General features: G+C 52.1%; 1 protein-coding gene across 4 annotated transcripts in view; it reads right to left on the bottom strand.

Moving 5' to 3' along the window:
* Nucleotides 1-4224: 4224 nt before the first annotated feature.
* LOC142908545 (protein Hook homolog 1-like) overlaps nucleotides 4225-24715 on the bottom strand; it is a 63616-nt gene continuing 43125 nt past the window's right edge. Inside the window, exons 5-8 of one of the 4 annotated variants that reach the window (XM_076059292.1) lie at nucleotides 20279-20362; nucleotides 17400-17462; nucleotides 8185-8477; nucleotides 4225-4433 (exon numbers count right to left, since the gene is read on the bottom strand). In XM_076059292.1, the coding sequence (XP_075915407.1) occupies nucleotides 4289-4433; nucleotides 8185-8477; nucleotides 17400-17462; nucleotides 20279-20362 (585 nt within the window). In that variant the 3' untranslated portion in view covers nucleotides 4225-4288. Of the gene's footprint in view, nucleotides 4919-7436; nucleotides 7539-8184; nucleotides 8478-17399; nucleotides 17463-20278; nucleotides 20363-24715 lie in introns of those variants that run through there. The other 3 variants (XM_076059290.1, XM_076059293.1, XM_076059291.1) reach the window with 3 other exon arrangements.

Here is a 24715-nt window from a genome sequence, read left to right as displayed (position 1 = left end):
GACACACACAGAGACACACAGAGACACACACAGAGACACACACACAGAGACACACACAGAGACACACACACAGAGACACTCACAGAGACACACACAGAGACACACAGAGACACACACAGAGACACACACAGAGACTCACACAGAGACACACACAGAGACACACATAGAGACACACAGAGACACACACAGAGACACACACAGAGACACACACAGAGACACACAGAGACTCACACAGAGACACACACAGACACACACAGAGACACACATAGACACACACAGAGACACACATAGACACACACAGAGACACACATAGACACACACAGAGACACACACAGACACACACACATAGGGTGAGTGAGTGACTGAGTGAGCGAGTGAGCGAGTGACTAAGTGACTGAGTGACTGAGCGTGCGAGTGAGTGACTGAGTGACTAAGCTAGCTGGTGAGCTGGTGAGCTGGTGAGCTGGTGAGCTGTCTGGTGAGCTGGTGAGCTGGTGAGCTGGTGAGCTGGTGAGCTGGTGAGTTGGTGAGCTGGTGAGCTGGTGAGCTGGTGAGCTGTCTGGTGAGCCGGTGAGCTGGTGAGCTGGTGAGCTGGTGAGCTGTCTGGTGAGCTGGTGAGCTGGTGAGCTGGTGAGCTGGTGAGCTGGTGAGCTGGTGAGTTGGTGAGCTGGTGAGTTGGTGAGCTGGTGAGCTGGTGAGCTGGTGAGTTGGTGAGTTGGTGAGCTGGTGAGCTGGTGAGCTGGTGAGTTGGTGAGTTGGTGAGTTGGTGAGTTGGTGAGCTGGTGAGCTAGTGAGCCGGTGAGTTGGTGAGTTGGTGAGCTGGTGAGCTGGTGAGTTGGTGAGCTGGTGAGCTGGTGAGCTGGTGAGTTGGTGAGCTGGTGAGCTGGTGAGCTGGTGAGCTGGTGAGCTGGTGAGTTGGTGAGCTGGTGAGCTGGTGAGCTGGTGAGTTGGTGAGCTGGTGAGCTGGTGAGCTGGTGAGCTGGTGAGCTGGTGAGCTGGCTGGTGAGCTGGTGAGTTGGTGAGTTGGTGAGCTGGTGAGTTGGTGAGCTGGTGAGTTGGTGAGTTGGTGAGCTGGTGAGCTGGTGAGTTGGTGAGCTGGTGAGCTGGTGAGCTGGTGAGTTGGTGAGTTGGTGAGCTGGTGAGCTGGCTGGTGAGCTGGTGAGTTGGTGAGCTGGTGAGCTGGTGAGTTGAGTTGGTGAGTTGGTGAGCTGGTGAGCTGGCTGGTGAGCTGGTGAGTTGGTGAGTTGGTGAGTTGGTGAGTTGGTGAGCTGGTGAGCTGGTGAGCTGGTGAGCTGGTGAGTTGGTGAGCTGGTGAGCTGGTGAGTTGGTGAGCTGGTGAGCTGGTGAGCTGGTGAGCCGGTGAGCTGGTGAGCTAGTGAGCTGGTGAGCTGGTGAGCTGGTGAGCTGTCTGGTGAGCTGGTGAGCTGGTGAGCTGGTGAGCTGGTGAGCTGGTGAGCTGGTGAGCTGGTGAGTTGGTGAGCTGGTGAGCTGGTGAGCTGGTGAGCTGTCTGGTGAGCCGGTGAGCTGGTGAGCTGGTGAGCTGGTGAGCTGTCTGGTGAGCTGGTGAGCTGGTGAGCTGGTGAGCTGGTGAGCTGGTGAGTTGGTGAGCTGGTGAGTTGGTGAGCTGGTGAGCTGGTGAGCTGGTGAGTTGGTGAGTTGGTGAGCTGGTGAGCTGGTGAGCTGGTGAGTTGGTGAGTTGGTGAGCTGGTGAGCTGGCTGGTGAGCTGGTGAGCTGGTGAGCTGGTGAGCTGGTGAGCTAGTGAGCCGGTGAGTTGGTGAGTTGGTGAGCTGGTGAGCTGGTGAGTTGGTGAGCTGGTGAGCTGGTGAGCTGGTGAGTTGGTGAGCTGGTGAGCTGGTGAGCTGGTGAGCTGGTGAGCTGGTGAGTTGGTGAGCTGGTGAGCTGGTGAGCTGGTGAGTTGGTGAGCTGGTGAGCTGGTGAGCTGGTGAGCTGGTGAGCTGGTGAGCTGGCTGGTGAGCTGGTGAGCTGGTGAGCTGGTGAGCTGGTGAGTTGGTGAGCTGGTGAGTTGGTGAGTTGGTGAGCTGGTGAGCTGGTGAGTTGGTGAGCTGGTGAGCTGGTGAGCTGGTGAGTTGGTGAGTTGGTGAGCTGGTGAGCTGGCTGGTGAGCTGGTGAGTTGGTGAGCTGGTGAGCTGGTGAGTTGAGTTGGTGAGTTGGTGAGCTGGTGAGCTGGCTGGTGAGCTGGTGAGTTGGTGAGTTGGTGAGTTGGTGAGTTGGTGAGCTGGTGAGCTGGTGAGCTGGTGAGCTGGTGAGTTGGTGAGCTGGTGAGCTGGTGAGTTGGTGAGCTGGTGAGCTGGTGAGCTGGTGAGCCGGTGAGCTGGTGAGCTAGTGAGCTGGTGAGCTGGTGAGCTGGTGAGCTGGTGAGCTGGTGAGCTGGTGAGCTAGTGAGCTGGTGAGTTGGTGAGCTGGTGAGCTGGTGAGCTGGTGAGCCGGTGAGCTGGTGAGCTGGTGAGTTGGTGAGTTGGTGAGCTGGTGAGCTGGTGAGCTGGTGAGCCGGTGAGCCGGTGAGCCGGTGAGTTGGTGAGCTGGTGAGCTGGTGAGCTGGCTGGTGAGCTGGTGAGCTGGTGAGCTGGTGAGCTGGTGAGCTGGCTGGTGAGCTGGTGAGCTGGTGAGCTGGTGAGTTGGTGAGCTGGTGAGTTGGTGAGCCGGTGAGCTGGTGAGTTGGTGAGTTGGTGAGCTGGTGAGCTGGTGAGTTGGTGAGCTGGTGAGCTGGTGAGCTGGCTGGTGAGCTGGTGAGCTGGTGAGCTGGTGAGTTGGTGAGCTGGTGAGTTGGTGAGCCGGTGAGCTGGTGAGTTGGTGAGCTGGTGAGTTGGTGAGCTGGTGAGCTGGTGAGCTGGTGAGCTGGCTGGTGAGCTGGTGAGCTGGTGAGCTGGTGAGCTGGTGAGCTGGTGAGCTGGTGAGCTGGTGAGTTGGTGAGCTGGTGAGTTGGTGAGTTGGTGAGCTGGCTGGTGAGGTGGTGAGTTGGTGAGCTGGTGAGCTGGTGAGTTGGTGAGTTGGTGAGTTGGTGAGCTGGTGAGCTGGTGAGCTGGTGAGCTGGTGAGCTGGTGAGCTGGTGAGTTGGTGAGCTGGTGAGTTGGTGAGTTGGTGAGCTGGCTGGTGAGGTGGTGAGTTGGTGAGCTGGTGAGCTGGTGAGTTGGTGAGTTGGTGAGTTGGTGAGCTGGTGAGCTGGTGAGCTGGTGAGTTGGTGAGCTGGCTGGTGAGTTGGTGAGCTGGTGAGGTGGTGAGGTGGTGAGCTGGTGAGCTGGTGAGCTGGTGAGCTGGTGAGGTGGTGAGCTGGTGAGCTGGTGAGCTGGTGAGTTGGTGAGCTGGTGAGCTGGTGAGTTGGTGAGCTGGTGAGCTGGTGAGCTGGTGAGTTGGTGAGCTGGTGAGCTGGTGAGTTGGTGAGCTGGTGAGCTGGTGAGTTGGTGAGCTGGTGAGTTGGTGAGCTGGTGAGCTGGTGAGCTGGTGAGCTGGTGAGCTGGTGAGCTGGTGAGTTGGTGAGCTGGTGAGCTGGTGAGCTGGTGAGCTGGTGAGCTAGTGAGCTGGTGAGCTGGTGAGCTGGTGAGCTGGTGAGCTGGTGAGCTGGTGATCTGGTGAGCTGGTGAGCTGGTGAGTTGGTGAGTTGGTGAGCTGGTGAGCTGGTGAGCTGGTGAGCTGGTGAGCTGGTGAGCTGGTGAGTTGGTGAGCTGGTGAGCTGGTGAGTTGGTGAGCTGGTGAGCTGGTGAGCTGGTGAGTTGGTGAGTTGGTGAGCTGGCTGGTGAGCTGGTGAGCTGGTGAGCTGGTGAGCTGGTGAGCTGGTGAGTTGGTGAGTTGGTGAGTTGGTGAGCTGGTGAGTTGGTGAGTTGGTGAGTTGGTGAGCTGGTGAGCTGGTGAGCTGGTGAGCTGGTGAGTTGGTGAGTTGGTGAGCTGGTGAGCTGGTGAGCTGGTGAGTTGGTGAGCTGGTGAGTTGGTGAGTTGGTGAGCTGGTGAGCTGGTGAGCTGGCTGGTGAGTTGGTGAGTTGGTGAGCTGGTGAGCTGGTGAGCTGGTGAGTTGGTGAGCTGGTGAGCTGGTGAGCTGGTGAGCTGGTGAGTTGGTGAGTTGGTGAGTTGGTGAGTTGGTGAGTTGGTGAGCTGGTGAGCTGTCTGGTGAGCTGGTGAGCTGGTGAGTTGGTGAGCTGTCTGGTGAGCTGGTGAGCTGGTGAGTTGGTGAGCTGGCTGGTGAGCTGTCTGGTGAGTTGGTGAGCTGGCTGGTGAGCTGTCTGGTGAGTTGGTGAGTTGGTGAGTTGGTGAGCTGGCTGGTGAGCTGTCCCCGCCTCACCGCAGGACGTCCACCTCGTCCTGCAGGCCCTGAGCCGACTGGGCCATGGCTGAGAGCTCCTCTTGCCTGGCCGCCATCACAAGCAGCTGCTGCTGCTGCTGTTCACAGCGCAGGCGAAGATCGTCCTTGAGGGCCTCCAGCCTGAGAGACGTGGGAGAGAGGCACACCAGGAGGGTGGTGGCAATGTCACAGTGTCAATGCCAGAGTGTCACCGTGGCATTGCTAGATCTGGCAATGCCACGGTGACATTGCCAGATCTAGCAGATCTAGCAATGACATTGTCACTGTGACATTGCCAACTCTGACATTGCCAACTCTGACATTGTCAATCTGACATTGCCAACTCTGACATTGACACTCTGGCATTGACACTCTGACATTGTCACTGTGACATTGCCAACTCTGACATTGACACTCTGGCATTGACACTGTGACATTGACGCTCTGACATTGACACTCTGGCATTGACACTCTGGCATTGATGCTCTGACATTGACGCAGTGACATTGCCACATCTGGCAATGTCACCGTGGCATTGCCAGATGTGGCAATGCCACAGCGCGAGAATCAGCTGCTGCTGCTGCTGGTCACAGCGCAGGCGAAGATCGTCCTTGAGGGCCTCCAGCCTGAGAGACGTGGGAGAGAGGCACACCAGGAGGGTGGTGGCATTGACGCCGTGGCATTGTCACCGTGGCATTGCCAGATCTGGCAATGTCAGATCTGGCAATGTCACCGTGACATTGCCAGATCTGACATTGTCACTCTGGCATTGACACTCTGGCATTGATGCTCTGACATTGACACTCTGGCATTGACACTCTGGCATTGACACTCTGACATTGACACTGTGACATTGACACTCTGACATTGACACTGTGGCATTGACACAGTGGCATTGACACTGTGACATTGACACTGTGACATTGACACTCTGACATTGACACTCTGACATTGACACTGTGACATTGACACTCTGACATTGACACTCTGACATTGACACTCTGACATTGACGCCGTGGCATTGACACTCTGGCATTGACACTGTGACATTGACACTCTGACATTGACACTCTGACATTGACACTCTGACATTGACGCCGTGGCATTGACGATGTGGCATTGACGCTCTGACATTGACACTCTGGCATTGACACTCTGGCATTGAGGCTGTGGCATTGCCAGATCTGGCAATGTCACCGTGGCATTGCCAGATCTAGCAGATCTAGCAATGACATTGTCACCGTGACATTGCCAACTCTGACATTGTCAATCTGACATTGCCAACTCTGACATTGACACTCTGGCATTGACACTCTGACATTGTCACTGTGACATTGCCAACTCTGACATTGACGCTGTGACATTGCCAACTCTGGCATTGACACTCTGACATTGACACTCTGGCATTGACACTCTGACATTGACACTCTGGCATTGACGCTGTGACATTGACACTCTGGCATTGTCACTGTGGCATTGTCACTCTGACATTGACGCTGTGGCATTGACACTCTGGCATTGACGCCGTGGCATTGACACTCTGGCATTGACACTGTGACATTGCCAACTCTGACATTGTCAATCTGACATTGCCAACTCTGACATTGACGCCGTGGCATTGACGCCGTGACATTGACACTGTGGCATTGCCAACTCTGGCATTGCCAACTCTGACATTGACACTGTGACATTGACGCCGTGACATTGACGCTGTGGCATTGCCAACTCTGGCATTGACACTGTGACATTGACGCCGTGACATTGACGCTGTGGCATTGCCAACTCTGGCATTGACACTGTGACATTGACGCTGTGACATTGACACTGTGACATTGACACTGTGACATTGACGCCGTGACATTGACGCTGTGGCATTGCCAACTCTGGCATTGACACTCTGACATTGACGCCGTGACATTGCCAGATCTGGCAATGCCACCGTGGCATTGCCACATCTGGCAATGTCACCGTGGCATTGTCACAGCGCGAGAATCAGCAGCTGCTGCTGCTGCTGTTCACAGCGCAGGCGAAGGTCGTCCTTGTGGGCCTCCAGCCTGACGTCGTGGGAGAGAGGCACACCAGGAGGGTGGTGGCATTGACGCCGTGGCATTGACGCCGTGACATTGCCAGATGTGGCAATGTCACCGTGGCGTTGACATTGTGACATTGACACTCTGGCATTGACGCTGTGGCATTGCCACATCTGGCAATGTCACCGTGGCATTGCTAGATCTGGCAATGCCACGGTGACATTGCCAGATCTAGCAGATCTAGCAATGACATTGTCACTGTGACATTGCCAACTCTGACATTGCCAACTCTGACATTGTCAATCTGACATTGCCAACTCTGACATTGACACTCTGGCATTGACACTCTGACATTGACACTGTGACATTGCCAACTCTGACATTGACGCTGTGACATTGACACTGTGACATTGCCAACTCTGGCATTGACACTGTGACATTGACGCTCTGACATTGACACTCTGGCATTGACACTCTGGCATTGACACTGTGACATTGACGCTCTGACATTGACACTCTGGCATTGACACTCTGGCATTGACACTCTGACATTGACACTGTGACATTGACGCTGTGACATTGCCACTGTGGCATTGACACTCTGGCATTGACGCCGTGACATTGACACAGTGACATTGACGCTGTGACATTGACGATGTGGCATTGCCAGATCTGGCAATGTCACTCTGACTTTGCCAAATCTGACATTGACGCCGTGGCATTGACGCCGTGACATTGACGCTGTGACATTGACGATGTGGCATTGCCAGATGTGGCAATGTCACCGTGGCGTTGCCAGATCTGACATTGACACTGTGACATTGTCACTCTGACATTGACGCCGTGGCATTGCCAGATCTGGCAATGTCACCGTGGCATTGCCAGATCTGGCAATGTCACTCTGACTTTGCCAAATCTGACATTGTCACCGTGGCATTGCCAAATCTGGCATTGACACTCTGGCATTGACACTCTGGCATTGACACTCTGGCATTGACACTCTGGCATTGACACTCTGCCATTGATGCTCTGACATTGACGCTGTGACATTGCCACATCTGGCAATGTCACCGTGGCATTGCCAGATCTGGCAATGTCAGATCTGGCAATGTCACCGTGACATTGCCAGATGTGGCAATGTCACATCGCGAGAAGCAGCTCCTGCTGCTGCTGCTGTTCACAGCGCAGGCGAAGGTCGTCCTTGTGGGCCTCCAGCCTGACGTCGTGGGAGAGAGGCACACCAGGAGGGTGGTGGCATTGACGCCGTGGCATTGACGCCGTGACATTGCCAGATGTGGCAATGTCACCGTGGCGTTGCCAGATCTGACATTGACACTCTGGCATTGACACTCTGACATTGACACTGACATTGACGCTGTGACATTGCCAGATCTGGCAATGTCACCGTGGCGTTGCCAGATCTAGCAATGACATTGTCACTGTGACATTGCCAACTCTGGCATTGACGCTGTGACATTGACGCTGTGGCATTGACGCTGTGGCATTGCCAGATCTGGCAATGTCACCGTGGCATTGCCAGATCTGGCAATGTCACAGTGACATTGCCCAACCTAGCCAAGCCACCTGCAGTTTGACCACCACCACCACCATCACCACCACCACCACCACCACCACTACCACCACCACCACCACCACTACCACCACCACCACCACCACTACCACCACCACCACCACCACTACCACCACCACCACCACTACCACCACCATCACCACCACCACCACTACCACCACTACCACCCCCACCATCACCTTCACCACCACCACCACTACCACCATCACCACCACCTTCACCACTACCACCACCACAACCACCACCATCACCACCACCCTCCACTATCCACCTGAAGTTCTCCTCCTGCAAGATCTCCAGCTGACTCTGCAGATGCTGATGCCTCTTGCCAAACGCCGTGCCGCTTGTTCCAGAGTTGGCAGCTGCTGGACCACCACCACCACCACCACCACCGCCACCACCACCACCACCACCACCACCGCCACCACCACCACCGTCACCGCCACCGGCAATGCCGGAGGGGATACTGGAGGGGCAGCCGGAGCCGTCCAATGCGTTGAGACGGTCCGATATGGAAGTCACCTCCAGCACCAGGACAGCCTTCTCCTCCTGAAGGATGGCCACCTGGTGGGTGGGTGGGTGGGTGAGTGGGTGGGTGGGTGGGTGAGTGGGTGAGTGAGTGAGTGAGTGGGTGGGTGAGTGGGTGAGTGAGTGGGTGGGTGGGTGGGTGAGTGAGTGAGTGGGTGAGTGAGTGGGTGAGTGGGTGGGTGGGTGGGTGAGTGGGGGGGTGGGTGGGTGTGTGAGTGAGTGGGTGGGTGGGTGGGGGGGTGAGTGGGTGAGAGGGTGAGTGAGTGGGTGGGTGAGTGAGTGGGTGAGTGAGTGGGTGAGTGGGTGAGTGAGTGGGTGGGTGGGTGGGTGAGTGGGTGAGTGAGTGGGTGAGTGAGTGAGTGAGTGGGTGAGTGAGTGGGTGGGTGAGTGGGTGGGTGAGTGAGTGGGTGGGTGGGTGAGTGGGTGAGTGAGTGGGTGAGTGAGTGGGTGGGTGAGTGGGTGGGTGAGTGGGTGAGTGAGTGGGTGAGTGAGTGGGTGAGTGGGTGGGTGAGTGGGTGAGTGAGTGGGTGGGTGGGTGAGTGAGTGAGTGAGTGGGTGAGTGGGTGGGTGGGTGGGGGGGTGGGTGAGTGAGTGAGTGGGTGTGTGAGTGGGTGAGTGAGTGGGTGGGTGGGTGGGTGAGTGGGTGAGTGAGTGGGTGAGTGAGTGAGTGGGTGAGTGGGTGGGTGGGTGAGTGGGTGGGTGAGTGAGTGGGTGGGTGAGTGAGTGGGTGGGTGAGTGGGTGGGTGGGTGAGTGGGTGAGTGAGTGAGTGGGTGAGTGAGTGAGTGAGTGGGTGAGTGAGTGAGTGGGTGAGTGAGTGAGTGGGTGGGTGGGTGAGTGGGTGAGTGAGTGGGTGAGTGAGTGGGTGGGTGAGTGGGTGTGTGAGTGGGTGTGTGAGTGAGTGGGTGAGTGAGTGAGTGGGTGGGTGAGTGAGTGGGTGAGTGAGTGGGTGAGTGAGTGGGTGGGTGAGTGGGTGTGTGAGTGGGTGGGTGGGTGGGTGGAGGAGGGTGCATACCTTGTTAAAGCCATCAACATCATCACAACCATCACCACAACCACCACAACCACCACCACAACCACCACCACAACCACCACCACAACCATCACCACAACCACCACCACCACAACCACAACCACCACAACCAGCCACTGCCACCCTCCACTCCCAGTTGCTGGTGGCTTGCAAGCATCCCCACCGGTAGCCCTGGGGCTTACAGCTTCCCACACCTCACCGCCACGCTCCCACGCCCCCTTCATTCTTTCGTTCACAAAAAGAAGAGCCAAACTCCCCCGTTGTTTGGCAGTCTGCTGCCCCGAGTGGAGGACTGTCATGCCCCTCGTGGTGGCAGGAGCCAGAACCACCGGTCCACCAAACCCCCTAAAACACCGCAGAGATGCAGGCGGTACCGGTCCAGCTCCGGACGAGACTAGCGGCAGCCTTCTCCACTAAACAAACACCAGAACCACCGGTCCACCAAACCCCCTGAAACACCGCGGAGATCCAGGCGGTACCGGTCCAGCTCCTGACAAGACTAGCGGCAGCCTTCTCCACTAAACAAACACCAGAACCACCAGTCCACCGGACTTCCTAAAACACCGCGGAGATCCAGGCGGTACCGGTCCAGCTCCGGACGAGACTAGCGGCAGCCTTCTCCACTAAACAAACACCAGAGCCACCGGTCCACCGGACTTCCTAAAACACCGCGGAGATCCAGGCGGTACCGCTCCAGCTCCGGACGAGACCAAGCGGCAGCCTCTCCACTAAACAAACACCAGAGCCACCGCTCCACCGCACACCTCCTGAAACACCGCGGAGATCCAGGCGGTACCGGTCCAGCTCCCGACAGAGGAGTGGGCAGCCTCTCCTCCGCTACACAAACACCAGAACCACCGGTCCACCAAACCCCCTAAAACACCGCGGAGATCCAGGCGGTACCGGTCCAGCTCCTGACAAGACCAGCGGCAGCCTTCTCCACTAAACAAACACCAGAGCCACCGCTCCACCGCACACCTCCTGAAACACCGCGGAGATCCAGGCGGTACCGCTCCAGCTCCTGACAAGACTAGCGGCAGCCTTCTCCACTAAACAAACACCAGAGCCACCGGTCCACCAAACCCCCTAAAACACCGCGGAGATGCAGGCGGTACCGGTCCAGCTCCTGACAAGACCAGCGGCAGCCTTCTCCACTAAACAAACACCAGAACCACCGGTCCACCAGGACCCCCCCTAAAACACCGCGGAGATCCAGGCGGTACCGCTCCAGCTCCGGACGAGACCAAGCGGCAGCCTCTCCTCCTCCTCCTCCTCCTCCGCCGGCGAAGCTTTCCGAACATTCCTCAAAGCGGGGTCGCCGGCTGGTGGCTTTCCGTCGTCGCCGGTTAATGGAGGAGCTTCGAGGGTGGTCCCGGGGGCGAGGCGAGGGGGTGGCGTGGACGAGAGAATCATCCGGTCTACCGGCTCACTCCAGATGGGGTTTGGCAAGGGGACATCGCTGATGGCCATAAGTCCCACCGAGGAGATTGCTGTAACGGTGGTTTTGTGGGTTCATTGGTTAACCGCCGCCCGCTATCGCCATCGTCGCCATCGTCGCCATCGTCGCCATCGTCGCTGTTTGCCAGCGCTGTTAACACCGTCACCACCGCCATCGTGGCTATCGCCATCATCGCTATCGCCATCATCGCTATCACCATCATCGCTATCGCCACCATCGCTATCGCCATCATCGCTAACGCCATCATCGCTATCACCATCATCACTATCACCATCGCTGTCACCACTGCTATCAACAGCACTGTGACCACCACCGTCACCACCACTATCACCATCATCACTATCACCATCACTATCACCATCATCACTATCACCACCACTATCACCACCGCTATCACTATCATCACTATCACCACCACTATCACCACCACTATCACCACCACTATCACCACCATCACTATCACCATCATCACTATCACCACCACTATCACCACCGCTATCACTATCATCACTATCACCACCACTATCACCACCACTATCACCACCACTATCACTATCATCACTATCACCATCACTATCACCACCACTATCACCACCGCTATCACTATCACCACTATCACCACCACTATCACCATCACTATCACCACCACTATCACCATCATCACTATCACCACCACTATCACCATCATCACTATCACTACCACTATCACCATCACTATCACCACCACTATCACCATCATCCCTATCATCACTATCACCACCACTATCACCACCACTATCACCATCACTATCACCACCGTCACCACCACTATCACCATCACCACTATCACCATCACTATCACCACCACTATCACCATCACTATCACCACCACTACCACCACCACTATCACCATCACTATCACCACCGTCACCACCACTATCACCATCACTATCACCACCGTCACCACCACTATCACCACCACTATCACCACCACTATCACCATCACTATTACCACCACTATCACCATCTCTATGACCACCACTATCACCACCGTCACCACCACTATCACCACCACTATCACCACCACTATCACCATCACCACTATCACCACCACTATCACCTCCACTATCACCATCACTATCACCATCACTATCACCACCACTATCACCACCACTATCACCATCATCACTATCACCACCACCGTCACCACCACTATCACCACCACTATCACCACCACTATCACCATCATCACTATCACCACCACTATCACTATCACCATCATCACTATCACCATCATCGCTATCACCATCATCACTATCACCACCACTATCACCATCTCTATCACTACCACTATCACCACCACTATCACCACCACTATCACCACCACTATCACCATCACTATCACCACCGTCACCACCACTATCACCATCACTATCACCATCATCACTATCACCACCACTATCACCATCATCACTATCACTACCACTATCACCATCACTATCACTACCACTATCACCACCACTATCACCACCACTACCACTATCACCATCACTATCACCACCACTATCACCACCACTATCACCATCACTATCACCACCACCACCACTATCACCACCACCACCACTATCACCACCACTATCACCACCATCACCACCACCACCGTCACCAACATCACTGTCACCACCATCACCACCACCACCACCATCACCACCACCATCACCACCACCATCACCACCATCACCGTCACCAACATCACTGTCACCACCATCACCACCACCACCACCATCACCACCATCACCACCACCATCACCACCACCACCACCATCACCACCATCACCACCATCACCACCATCACCACCACCACCACCATCACCACCATCACCACCATCACTGTCACCACCACCCCCACCACCGTTACCACCACCACCATCACCACCATCATCACCAACAGCACTATCACAATGCCTGTTAAGTTATTGTGTGGTTAGTGTGTGGTTAGTCAGTAGCTAGCGTGTGCTTAGCATGTGCTTAGCATGTTGTTAGTCAGTGGCCAGCGTGTGGTTAGCGTGTGCTTAGCATGTGGTTAGTGAGTGGCTAGCGTGTGCTGATGATGATGATACTACTACTGATACTACTACTGATGATGATGATACTACTACTGATGATGATGATACTATTACTGATGATGATACTACTACTGATGATGATACTACTACTGATGATGATACTACTGATGATGATACTACTGATGATGATACTACTACTGATGATGATGATACTACTGATGATGATACTACTACTGATGATGATACTACTACTGATGATGATACTATTACTGATGATGATACTACTACTGATGATGATGATGATACTACTGATGATGATGATACTACTACTGATGATGATACTACTACTGATGATGATACTACTACTGATGATGATACTACTGATGATGATGATGATGATACTACTACTGATGATGATACTACTACTGATGATGATACTACTGATGATGATGATGATACTACTACTGATGATGATGATACTACTGATGATGATGATACTACTACTGATGATGATACTACTACTGATGATGATACTACTGATGATGATGATGATGATACTACTACTGATGATGATGATACTACTGATGATGATGATACTACTACTGATGATGATACTACTACTGATGATGATACTACTGATGATGATAATGATACTACTACTGATGATGATGATGATACTACTGATGATGATGATACTACTACTGATGATGATGATACTACTGATGATGATGATACTACTACTGATGATGATACTACTACTGATGATGATACTACTGATGATGATAATGATACTACTACTGATGATGATGATGATACTACTGATGATGATGATACTACTACTGATGATGATGATACTACTGATGATGATGATACTACTGATGATGATGATGATACTACTACTGATGATGATGATGATACTACTACTGATGATGATGATACTACTACTGATGATGATGATACTATTACTGATGATGATGATACTACTACTGATGATACTACTACTGATGATGATGATGATACTACTGCTGATGATGATACTACTACTGATGATGATACTACTACTGATGATGATGATACTACTACTGATGATGATGATACTACTGATGATGATGATGATACCACTACTGATGATGATGATACTACTACTGATGATGATGATACTACTACTGATACTACTACTACTGATACTACTGATACTACTACTATGCTGATACTGCTACTGATACTACTACTGATGATACTACTACTGATACTACTAATAATACTACTACTGATGATGATACTACTACTGATACTACTACTTATACTACTACTGATAATACTGATGATGATACTACTACGGATACTACTACTGATACTACTACTGATGATGATACTACTACTGATACTACTAATAATACTACTACTGATGATGATACTACTACTGATACTACTACTGATGATGATACTACTACTGATACTACTACTGATACTACTACTGATAATAATACTGATACCACTACTGATGATGATACTACTACTAATACTACTACTGATACTACTACTGATGATACTACTACTAATACTACTACTGATACTACTCCTGATACTACTGATGATGATACTACTGATACTACTGCTGATACTACTGATGATGATACTACTACTGATACTACTGCTGATACTACTACTTATGATGATACTACTACTGATACTACTACTGATACTACTGCTGATACTACTACTTATGATGATACTACTACTGATACTACTACTGATACTACTACTGATGATACTACTACTGATACTACTACTAATACTACTACTGATACTACTACTGATGATGATGATACTACTACTAATACTACTACTGATACTACTACTGATGATGATACTACTACTAATAATACTACTACTGATGATGATACTACTACTGATACTACTACTGATGATGATACTACTACTAATACTACTACTGATACTACTACTGATACTACTGATGATGATACTACTACTGATACTACTACTGATACTACCACTGATACTACTGATGGTGATGCTACTACTGATACTACTACTGATGATGATGATACTACTACTGATACTACTACTGATGATGATGATGATACTACTACTACTGATACTACTACTGATACTACTACTGATGATCATACTACTACTGATACTACTACTGATGATGATACTACTACTGATACTACTACTGATGATCGTTCCTGTTGGGGTTAAAGTTCCAAGCCTGGGGTCACAGCAAGGGATGAGGGTCAGGGGTTAAGGGTCAGGGGTCATGGGGTCACGGGTTATTGGAACGGGTCAGCAGTTAGACACTGTCTCACTGTCTCTGTGTCTCTGTCTCACTGTGTCTCTGTCTCACTGTGTCTCTGTCTCACTGTGTCTCTGTCTCTGTGTCTCTCTCTGTCTCTGTGTCTCTCTGTGTCTCTGTCTCTCTCTCTGTCTCTCTGTGTCTCTGTGTCTGTCTCTCTCTGTCTCTGTGTCTCAGTGTCTCTCTATGTCTCTGTGTTTCTGTCTCTCTCTCTGTCTCTCTCTCTCTCTGTCTCTCTCTCTGTCTCTCTCTGTCTCTCTGTCTCTCTCTGTGTCTCTCTCTGTCTCTCTCTGTGTCTCTCTCTGTCTCTCTCTGTCTCTGTCTCTCTGTCTCTCTGTGTCTGTCTCACTCTTCTGTCTCTCTGTCTCTGTCTCTCTCTGTCTCTCTCTGTCTCTCTCTGTCTCTCTGTGTCTCTCTCTGTCTCTGTCTCTCTGTCTCTCTGTGTCTGTCTCACTCTGTCTCTCTGTCTCTGTCTCTCTCTGTCTCTCTGTGTCTCTCTCTCTGTCTCTGTGTCTCTCTCTCTTTCTCTCTGTGTCTCTCTGTCTCTCTGTGTCTCTGTGTCTCTGTGTCTATGTCTCACTGTCTCTGTGTCTCTCTCTGTCTCTCTGTGTCTCTGTCTCTCTGTGTCTCTCTCTGTCTCTGTGTCTCTGTCTCTCTGTGTCTGTCTCACTCTGTCTCTCTCTCTGTCTCTGTCTCTCTCTCTGTCTCTCTGTGTCTCTCTCTCTGTCTCTGTGTCTCTCTCTGTCTCTCTGTGTCTCTCTGTCTCTCTGTCTCTCTGTGTCTCTGTGTCTCTGTGTCTATGTCTCACTGTCTCTGTGTCTCTCTCTGTCTCTCTGTGTCTCTGTGTCTCTGTGTCTCTCTGTCTCTCTGTGTCTCTCTCTCTGTGTCTCTCTTTCTGTGTCTCTCTCTGTGTCTCTCTCAGTCTCTCTGTGTCTCTGTCTCTGTGTCTCTGTGTCTCTCTGTGTCTCTGTCTCTGTGTCTCTGTGTCTCTGTCTCTCTAGGACACGGTCACGTTGTCTCAGGTCCAAGTGGATGCACCAAGCGGTTAAGTGGGACACGCAGAGACAGGACAGGCGCTGTTGGGTTAGACACGGAGACAGACAGAGACAGAGAGAGACAGAGAGAGAGACAGAGAGACAGAGACAGAGAGACAGGACAGGCGCTGTTGGGTTAGACACGGAGACAGACAGAGACAGACAGAGAGACAGAGAGAGACAGAGAGACAGAGAGAGACACAGACAGACAGAGAGAGACAGAGAGAGACAGAGAGACAGAGAGACAGAGACAGAGAGAGAGAGAGAGAGACAGAGAGACAGACAGAGAGACAGAGAGAGACAGAGACACACAGAGAGAGACAGAGAGACAGAGATAGACAGAGACACAGAGAGAGATAGAGACAGAGAGAGACAGAGACAGAGAGACAGACAGAGAGACAGAGAGAGACAGAGACACACAGAGAGAGACAGAGAGACAGAGATAGACAGAGACACACAGAGAGACAAAGACAGAGAGAGACAGAGACAGAGAGAGACAGACAGAGACAAAGAGAGAGACAGAGAGACAGAGACAAAGAGAGACAGAGAGACAGAGACAGAGAGAGAGACACAGAGAGACAGAGAGAGACAGAGACACAGAGAGACACAGAGAGAGAGACACAGACAGAGAGAGACAGAGAGAGACACAGACAGAGAGAGACAGAGAGAGACAGAGAGAGACAGAGACAGAGAGAGACAGAGAGACAGAGACAAAGAGAGACAGAGAGACAGAGACAGAGAGAGAGACACAGAGAGACAGAGAGAGACAGAGACACAGAGAGACACAGAGAGAGAGACACAGACAGAGAGAGACAGAGAGAGACACAGACAGAGAGAGACAGAGAGAGACAGAGAGAGACAGAGACAGAGAGAGACAGAGAGACAGAGACAGAGAGACAGAGAGACAGAGAGAGACAGACAGAGAGACAGAGAGAGACACAGACAGAGAGAGAGAGACAGAGAGACACAGACAGAGAGAGAGAGACAGAGAGAGACACACAGAGAGACAGAGAGAGACAGAGACAGAGAGAGACAGAGAGACAGAGAGACAGAGGTTGTCTAAGTTTACCGTGTCCTCAAAGGCTAGACAATCTAGTCTCAGTCTATCCCTCTCCTCCTGCAGACATTGAGCCTGAGACAAACGGGAGGGGAGACACGGAGAGACGCGGTGAGACACGGGGAGAGAGACACGGGGAGAGAGACACGGGGAGAGAGACACAGGGAGAGAGACACGGGGAGAGAGACACGGGGAGAGAGACACGGGGAGAGAGAGACACGGGGAGAGAGACACGGGGAGAGAGACACGGGGAGAGAGACACGGGGAGAGAGACACGGGGAGAGACGGGGAGAGAGACACGGGGAGAGAGACACGGGGAGAGAGAGACACGGGGAGAGAGACACGGGGGGAGACACGGGGAGACACGGGGAGAGAGACACGGAGAGACACGGGGAGAGAGAGACGGGGAGAGAGACACGGGGAGAGAGACACGGGGAGAGAGACACGGGGAGAGAGAGACACGGGGAGAGAGACACGGGGAGAGAGACACGGGGAGAGAGACACGGGGAGAGAAAGACACGGGGAGAGAGAGACACGGGGAGAGAGACACGGGGAGAGAGACGCGGTGAGACACGGGGAGAGAGACACGGGGAGAGAGACACGGAGAGAGAGACACGGGGAGAGAGACACGGGGAGAGAGACACGGGGAGAGAGACACGGGGGGAGAGAGAGACACGGGGAGAGAGACACGGGGAGAGAGAGAGACACGGGGAGAGAGAGACACGGGGAGAGAGACACGGGAAGACACACGGTGAGAGAGACACGGGGAGAGAGAGACACGGGGAGAGAGACACGGGGAGAGAGACACGGGGAGAGAGACACGGGGAGAGAGACACGGAGAGACACGGTGAGACACGGGGAGAGAGACACGGGGAGAGAGAGACACGGGGAGAGAGAGAGACACGGGGAGAGAGAGACACGGGGAGAGAGACACGGGGAGAGAGACACGGGGAGAGAGACACGGGGAGAGAGACACGGGGAGAGAGAGACACGGGGAGAGAGACACGGGGAGAGAGAGACACGGGGAGACACGGGGAGAGAGTGTGTGAATGTCTGTGTGTGTGTGTCACTGTGTGTGTCTCTGTGTGTGTCTCTGTGTCTCTGTGTGTGTCTCTGTGTGTGTCTCTGTGTGTCTCTGTGTGTGTCTCTGTGTGTGTCTGTGTGTCTCTGTGTCTCTGTGTGTGTCTCTGTGTGAGTCTGTGTGTCTCTGTGTGTGTCTCTGTGTGTGTCTCTGTGTGTGTCTCTGTGTGTGTCTGTGTCTCTGTGTGTCTCAGTGTCTCTGTGTGTGTCTCTGTGTGTGTCTCTGTGTCTCTGTGTCTCTGTGTGTGTCTCTGTGTGTCTCTGTGTCTCTGTGTCTCTGTGTGAGTCTCTGTGTGAGTCTCTGTGTCTCTGTGTGAGTCTCTGTGTCTCTGTGTGAGTCTCTGTGTCTCTGTGTCTCTGTGTGAGTCTCTGTGTCTCTGTGTCTCTGTGTCTCTGTGTGAGTCTCTGTGTGAGTCTCTGTGTCTCTGTGTCTCTGTATCTCTGTGTGAGTCTCTGTGTGAGTCTCTGTGTCTCTGTGTGAGTCTCTGTGTCTCTGTGTCTCTGTGTGAGTCTGTGTGTGTCTGTGTGTGTCTCTGTGTGTGTCTCTGTGTGTGTCTCTGTGTGTCTCTGTGTGTCTCTGTGTGTGTCTCTGTGTCTCTGTGTGTCTCTGTGTGTGTCTCTGTGTCTCTGTGTGTCTCTGTGTGTGTCTCTGTGTCTCTGTTTGTGTCTCTGTGTGTGTCTCTGTGTCTCTGTGTGTCTCTGTGTGTGTCTCTGTGTGTCTCTGTGTGTGTCTCTGTCTGTCTCTGTGTGTGTCTCTGTGTCTCTGTGTGTCTCTGTGTGTGTCTCTGTGTCTCTGTGTGTGTCTCTGTGTGTGTCTCTGTGTCTCTGTGTGTCTCTGTGTGTGTCTCTGTGTGTCTCTGTGTGTGTCTCTGTGTCTCTGTGTGTCTCTGTGTGTCTCTGTGTGTGTCTCTGTGTGTGTCTCTGTGAGTCTCTGTGTGTGTCTCTGTGTGTCTGTGTGTGTCTCTGTGTGTGTCTCTGTGTGTGTCTCAGTGTCTCTGTGTGTGTCTCAGTGTCTCTGTGTGTGTCTCTGTGTGTCTCTGTGTGTCTCAGTGTCTCTGTGTGTGTCTCTGTGTGTGTCTCTGTGTGTCTCTGTGTGAGTCTCTGTGTGAGTCTCTGTGTCTCTGTGTCTCTGTGTGTGTCTCTGTGTCTCTGTGTGTGTCTCTGTGTGTGTCTCAGTGTCTCTGTGTGTGTCTCTGTGTGTGTCTCTGTGTGTGTCTCTGTGTGAGTCTCTGTGTCTCTGTGTGTGTCTCTGTGTGTGTCTCTGTGTGTGTCTCTGTGTGTGTCTCTGTGTCTCTGTGTGTGTCTCTGTGTTTGTCTCTGTGTGTGTCTCAGTTTCTCTGTGTGTGTCTCTGTGTGTGTCTCTGTGTCTCTGTGTGTGTCTCTGTGTGTGTCTCTGTGTGTGTCTCAGTGTCTCTGTGTGTGTCTCTGTGTGTGTCTCTGTGTCTCTGTGTGTGTCTCTGTGTGTGTCTCAGTGTCTCTGTGTGTGTCTCTGTGTGTCTCTGTGTGTGTCTCTGTGTGTCTGTGTGTGTCTCTGTGTGTGTCTGTGTGTGTCTCTGTGTGTGTCTCTGTGTGTCTGTGTGTGTCTCTGTGTGTCTGTGTGTGTCTCTGTGTGTGTCTCTGTGTGTCTGTGTGTGTCTCTGTGTGTGTCTCTGTGAGTCTCTGTGTGTGTCTCTGTGTGGGTCTCTGTGTGTGTCTGTGTGTGTCTCTGTGTGTGTCTCTGTGTGTGTCTCTGTGTGTCTCTGTGTGTGTCTCTGTGTGTCTCTGTGTGTATCTCTGTGTGTGTCTCTGTGTGTCTCTGTGTGTGTCTCCACCTGCATGTCAAGTTCATGGCATCTCTGAGCCATCTCCTCCTTGGCAGAAACAGCCTCATTCAGAGCCTCTACAGCCCTCTTGAGCTGCAACACAGAGACACAGAGACACAGAGACACAGACACACACAGAGACTCACAAAGAGACACACACAGAGACTCACACAGAGACACACACAGAGACTCACACAGAGACACAGAGACACACACAGAGACACACACAGAGACTCACACAGAGACACACACAGAGACACACAGAGACACACACAGAGACACACACAGAGACTCACACAGAGACACACACAGAGACACACAGAGACACACACAGTGACACACACACAGTGACACACACAGTGACACACACACAGTGACACACACACAGTGAAACACACAGTGACACACACACAGAGACACACAGAGACACACACAGAGACACACACAGTGACACACACAGAGACACACAGAGACACACACAGAGACACACACAGAGACACACACAGAGACTCACACAGAGACTCACACAGAGACACACACAGAGACACACACAGAGACACACACAGAGACTCACACAGAGACACAGAGACACACACAGAGACACACACAGAGACTCACACAGAGACACACACAGAGACACACAGAGACACACACAGAGACTCACACAGAGACACACAGAGACACAGAGACACACACAGAGACACACAGAGACACACACAGTGACACACACACAGTGACACACACAGTGACACACACACAGTGACACACACACAGTGAAACACACAGTGACACACACACAGAGACACACAGAGACACACACAGAGACACACACAGTGACACACACAGAGACACACAGAGACACACACAGAGACACACACAGAGACACACACAGAGACTCACACAGAGACTCACACAGAGACACACACAGAGACACACACAGAGACACACACAGAGACACAGAGACACACACAGAGACACACACAGAGACTCACACAGAGACACACACAGAGACACACAGAGACACACACAGAGACTCACACAGAGACACACAGAGACACACAGAGACACGTGACCCACACCCAAAGAGTCCAGCAGGTAGCTGTTAACTTCAATTAGCTCCTAGTAGACACACAGAGACACAGAGAGACACACACAGAGACACAGAGAGACAGACACACACAGAGACTCACACAGAGACACACACAGAGACACACACAGAGACACACACAGAGACACAGAGACACACACAGAGACACACACAGAGACTCACACAGAGACACACACAGAGACACACACAGAGACTCACACAGAGACACACACAGAGACACACACAGAGACTCACACAGAGACACACACAGAGACACACAGAGACTCACACAGAGACACACAGTGACACACACAGTGACACACACACAGTGACACACACACAGTGACACACACAGTGACACACACACAGTGACACTCACAGAGACACACACAGAGAAACACACAGAGACACACACACAGAGACACTCACAGAGACACACACAGAGAAACACACAGAGACACACACAGAGACTCACACAGAGACACACACAGAGACACACACAGAGACACACACAGAGACACACACAGAAACTCAAAGAGAGACACACACACAGAGACACACACAGAGACACACACAGAGACACACACAGAGACACACAGAGACACACACAGAGACTCACACAGAGACACACACAGAGACACACACAGAGACACACACAGAGACACAGAGACACACACAGAGACACACACAGAGACACACACAGTGACACACACAGAGACACACAGAGACTAACACAGAGACACACACGGAGACACAGAGACACACAGAGACACACACAGAGACACACACAGAGACACAGAGACACACAGAGACACACACAGAGACACACACAGAGACACACTCACAGACACACACAGAGACACACACACAGACACACACAGAGACTCACACAGAGACACACACAGAGACACACACAGAGACTCACACAGAGACTCACACAGAGACACACACAGAGACACTCACAGAGACACACACAGAGACACACTCACAGACACACACACAGACACACACAGAGACACACACAGAGACACAGACACACACAGAGACACACACAGAGACACACAGAGACTCACACAGAGACACACACAGAGACACACACAGAGACACACACAGAGACACACAGAGACTCACACAGAGACACACACAGAGACACACACAGACACACAGAGACACACAGAGACACACACAGAGACACAGAGACACACAGAGACACACACAGAGACACACGGAGACACACAGAGACACACACAGAGACACAGAGACACACACAGAGACACAGAGACACACAGAGACACACACAGACACACAGAGACACAGAGACATACACAGAGACACTCACAGAGACACAGAGACACACAGAGACACTCACAGAGACACAGAAACACACAGAGACACACACAGGGACACAGACACACACAGACACACAGAGACACACACAGAGACTCACACAGAGACTCACACAGAGACACACACAGAGACACACAGAGACACACACAGAGACACACACAGAGACACAGAGACACACAAAGACACACACAGATACACAGAGACACAGAGACACACACAGAGACACTCACAGAGACACACACAGAGACACAGAGACACTCACAGAGACACACACAGAGACTCACACAGAGACACACACAGAGACATAGAGACACACACAGAGACTCACACACAGACACACACAGAGACTCACACAGAGACACACACAGAGACACACACAGACACACTCAGAGACTCACACAGAGACACACACAGAGACACACACAGACACACTCAGAGACACACAGACACACACAGAGACACACACAGACACACAGACACACAGAGACACACACAGAGACACAGAGACACACACAGACACACAGACACACAGAGACACACACAGAGACACACACAGATACACAGAGACACACACAGAGACACACACAGAGACACAGAGACACACACAGAGACACACACAGAGACACACACAGAGACACACACAGAGACACACACAGAGACACACACAGAGACACAGAGACACACAGAGACACACACAGAGACACACACAGAGACACAGAGACACACACAGAGACTCACACACAGACACACACAGAGACTCACACAGAGACACACACAGAGACACACACAGACACACTCAGAGACACACAGACACACACAGAGACACACACAGACACACAGACACACAGAGACACACACAGAGACACAGAGACACACACAGACACACAGACACACAGAGACACACACAGAGACACACACAGATACACAGAGACACACACAGAGACACACACAGAGACACAGAGACACACACAGAGACACACACAGAGACACACACAGAGACACAGAGACACACACAGAGACACACACAGAGACACACACAGAGACACAGAGACACACAGAGACACACACAGAGACACACACAGAGACACAGAGACACACACAGAGACACACAGAGACACAGAGACACACACAGAGACACACACAGAGACACACAGAGACACACACAGACACACAGAGACACACAGAGACACACACAGAGACACACAGAGACACAGAGACACACACAGAGACACACACAGAGACACACAGAGACTCACCCAGATAGACAGAGACTCACACAGAGACACACACAGAGACACACACAGACACACACAGAGACTCACACAGAGTCACTAACAGAGACACAGAGACACACAGACACACACAGACACAGAGACACAGAGACACACACAGAGACACACACAGAGACACAGAGACACAGAGACACACACAGAGACACACAGAGACACACAGAGACACACAGAGACACACACAGAGACACACAGAGACACACAGAGACACACGGAGACACACAGAGACACACACAGAGACACACGGAGACACACAGAGACACACACAGAGACACAGAGACACACACAGAGACACAGAGACACACAGAGACACACACAGACACACAGAGACACAGAGACACACACAGAGACACTCACAGAGACACAGAGACACACAGAGACACTCACAGAGACACAGAGACACACAGAGACACACACAGAGACACAGACACACACAGACACACAGAGACACACACAGAGACTCACACAGAGACTCACACAGAGACACACACAGAGACACAGAGACACACACAGAGGCACACACAGAGACACACACAGAGACTCACACAGAGACTCACACAGAGACACACAGAGACACACACAGAGACACACACAGAGACACACACAGAGACACAGAGACACACAAAGACACACACAGATACACAGAGACACAGAGACACACACAGAGACACTCACAGAGACACACACAGAGACACTCACAGAGACACACACAGAGACTCACAC

The sequence above is a fragment of the Petromyzon marinus genome, assembly GCF_048934315.1.
Source record: "Petromyzon marinus isolate PM22_M1 ecotype Great Lakes invasive population chromosome 85 unlocalized genomic scaffold, UKy_Petmar_22M1.pri1.0 chr85_unloc.4, whole genome shotgun sequence".
In the NCBI taxonomy this organism is placed as follows: Eukaryota; Metazoa; Chordata; class Hyperoartia; order Petromyzontiformes; family Petromyzontidae; genus Petromyzon; species Petromyzon marinus.
The sequence above is the reverse complement of the archived record's forward strand: the minus strand, read 5'-3'. Positions and strand labels throughout refer to the sequence as shown.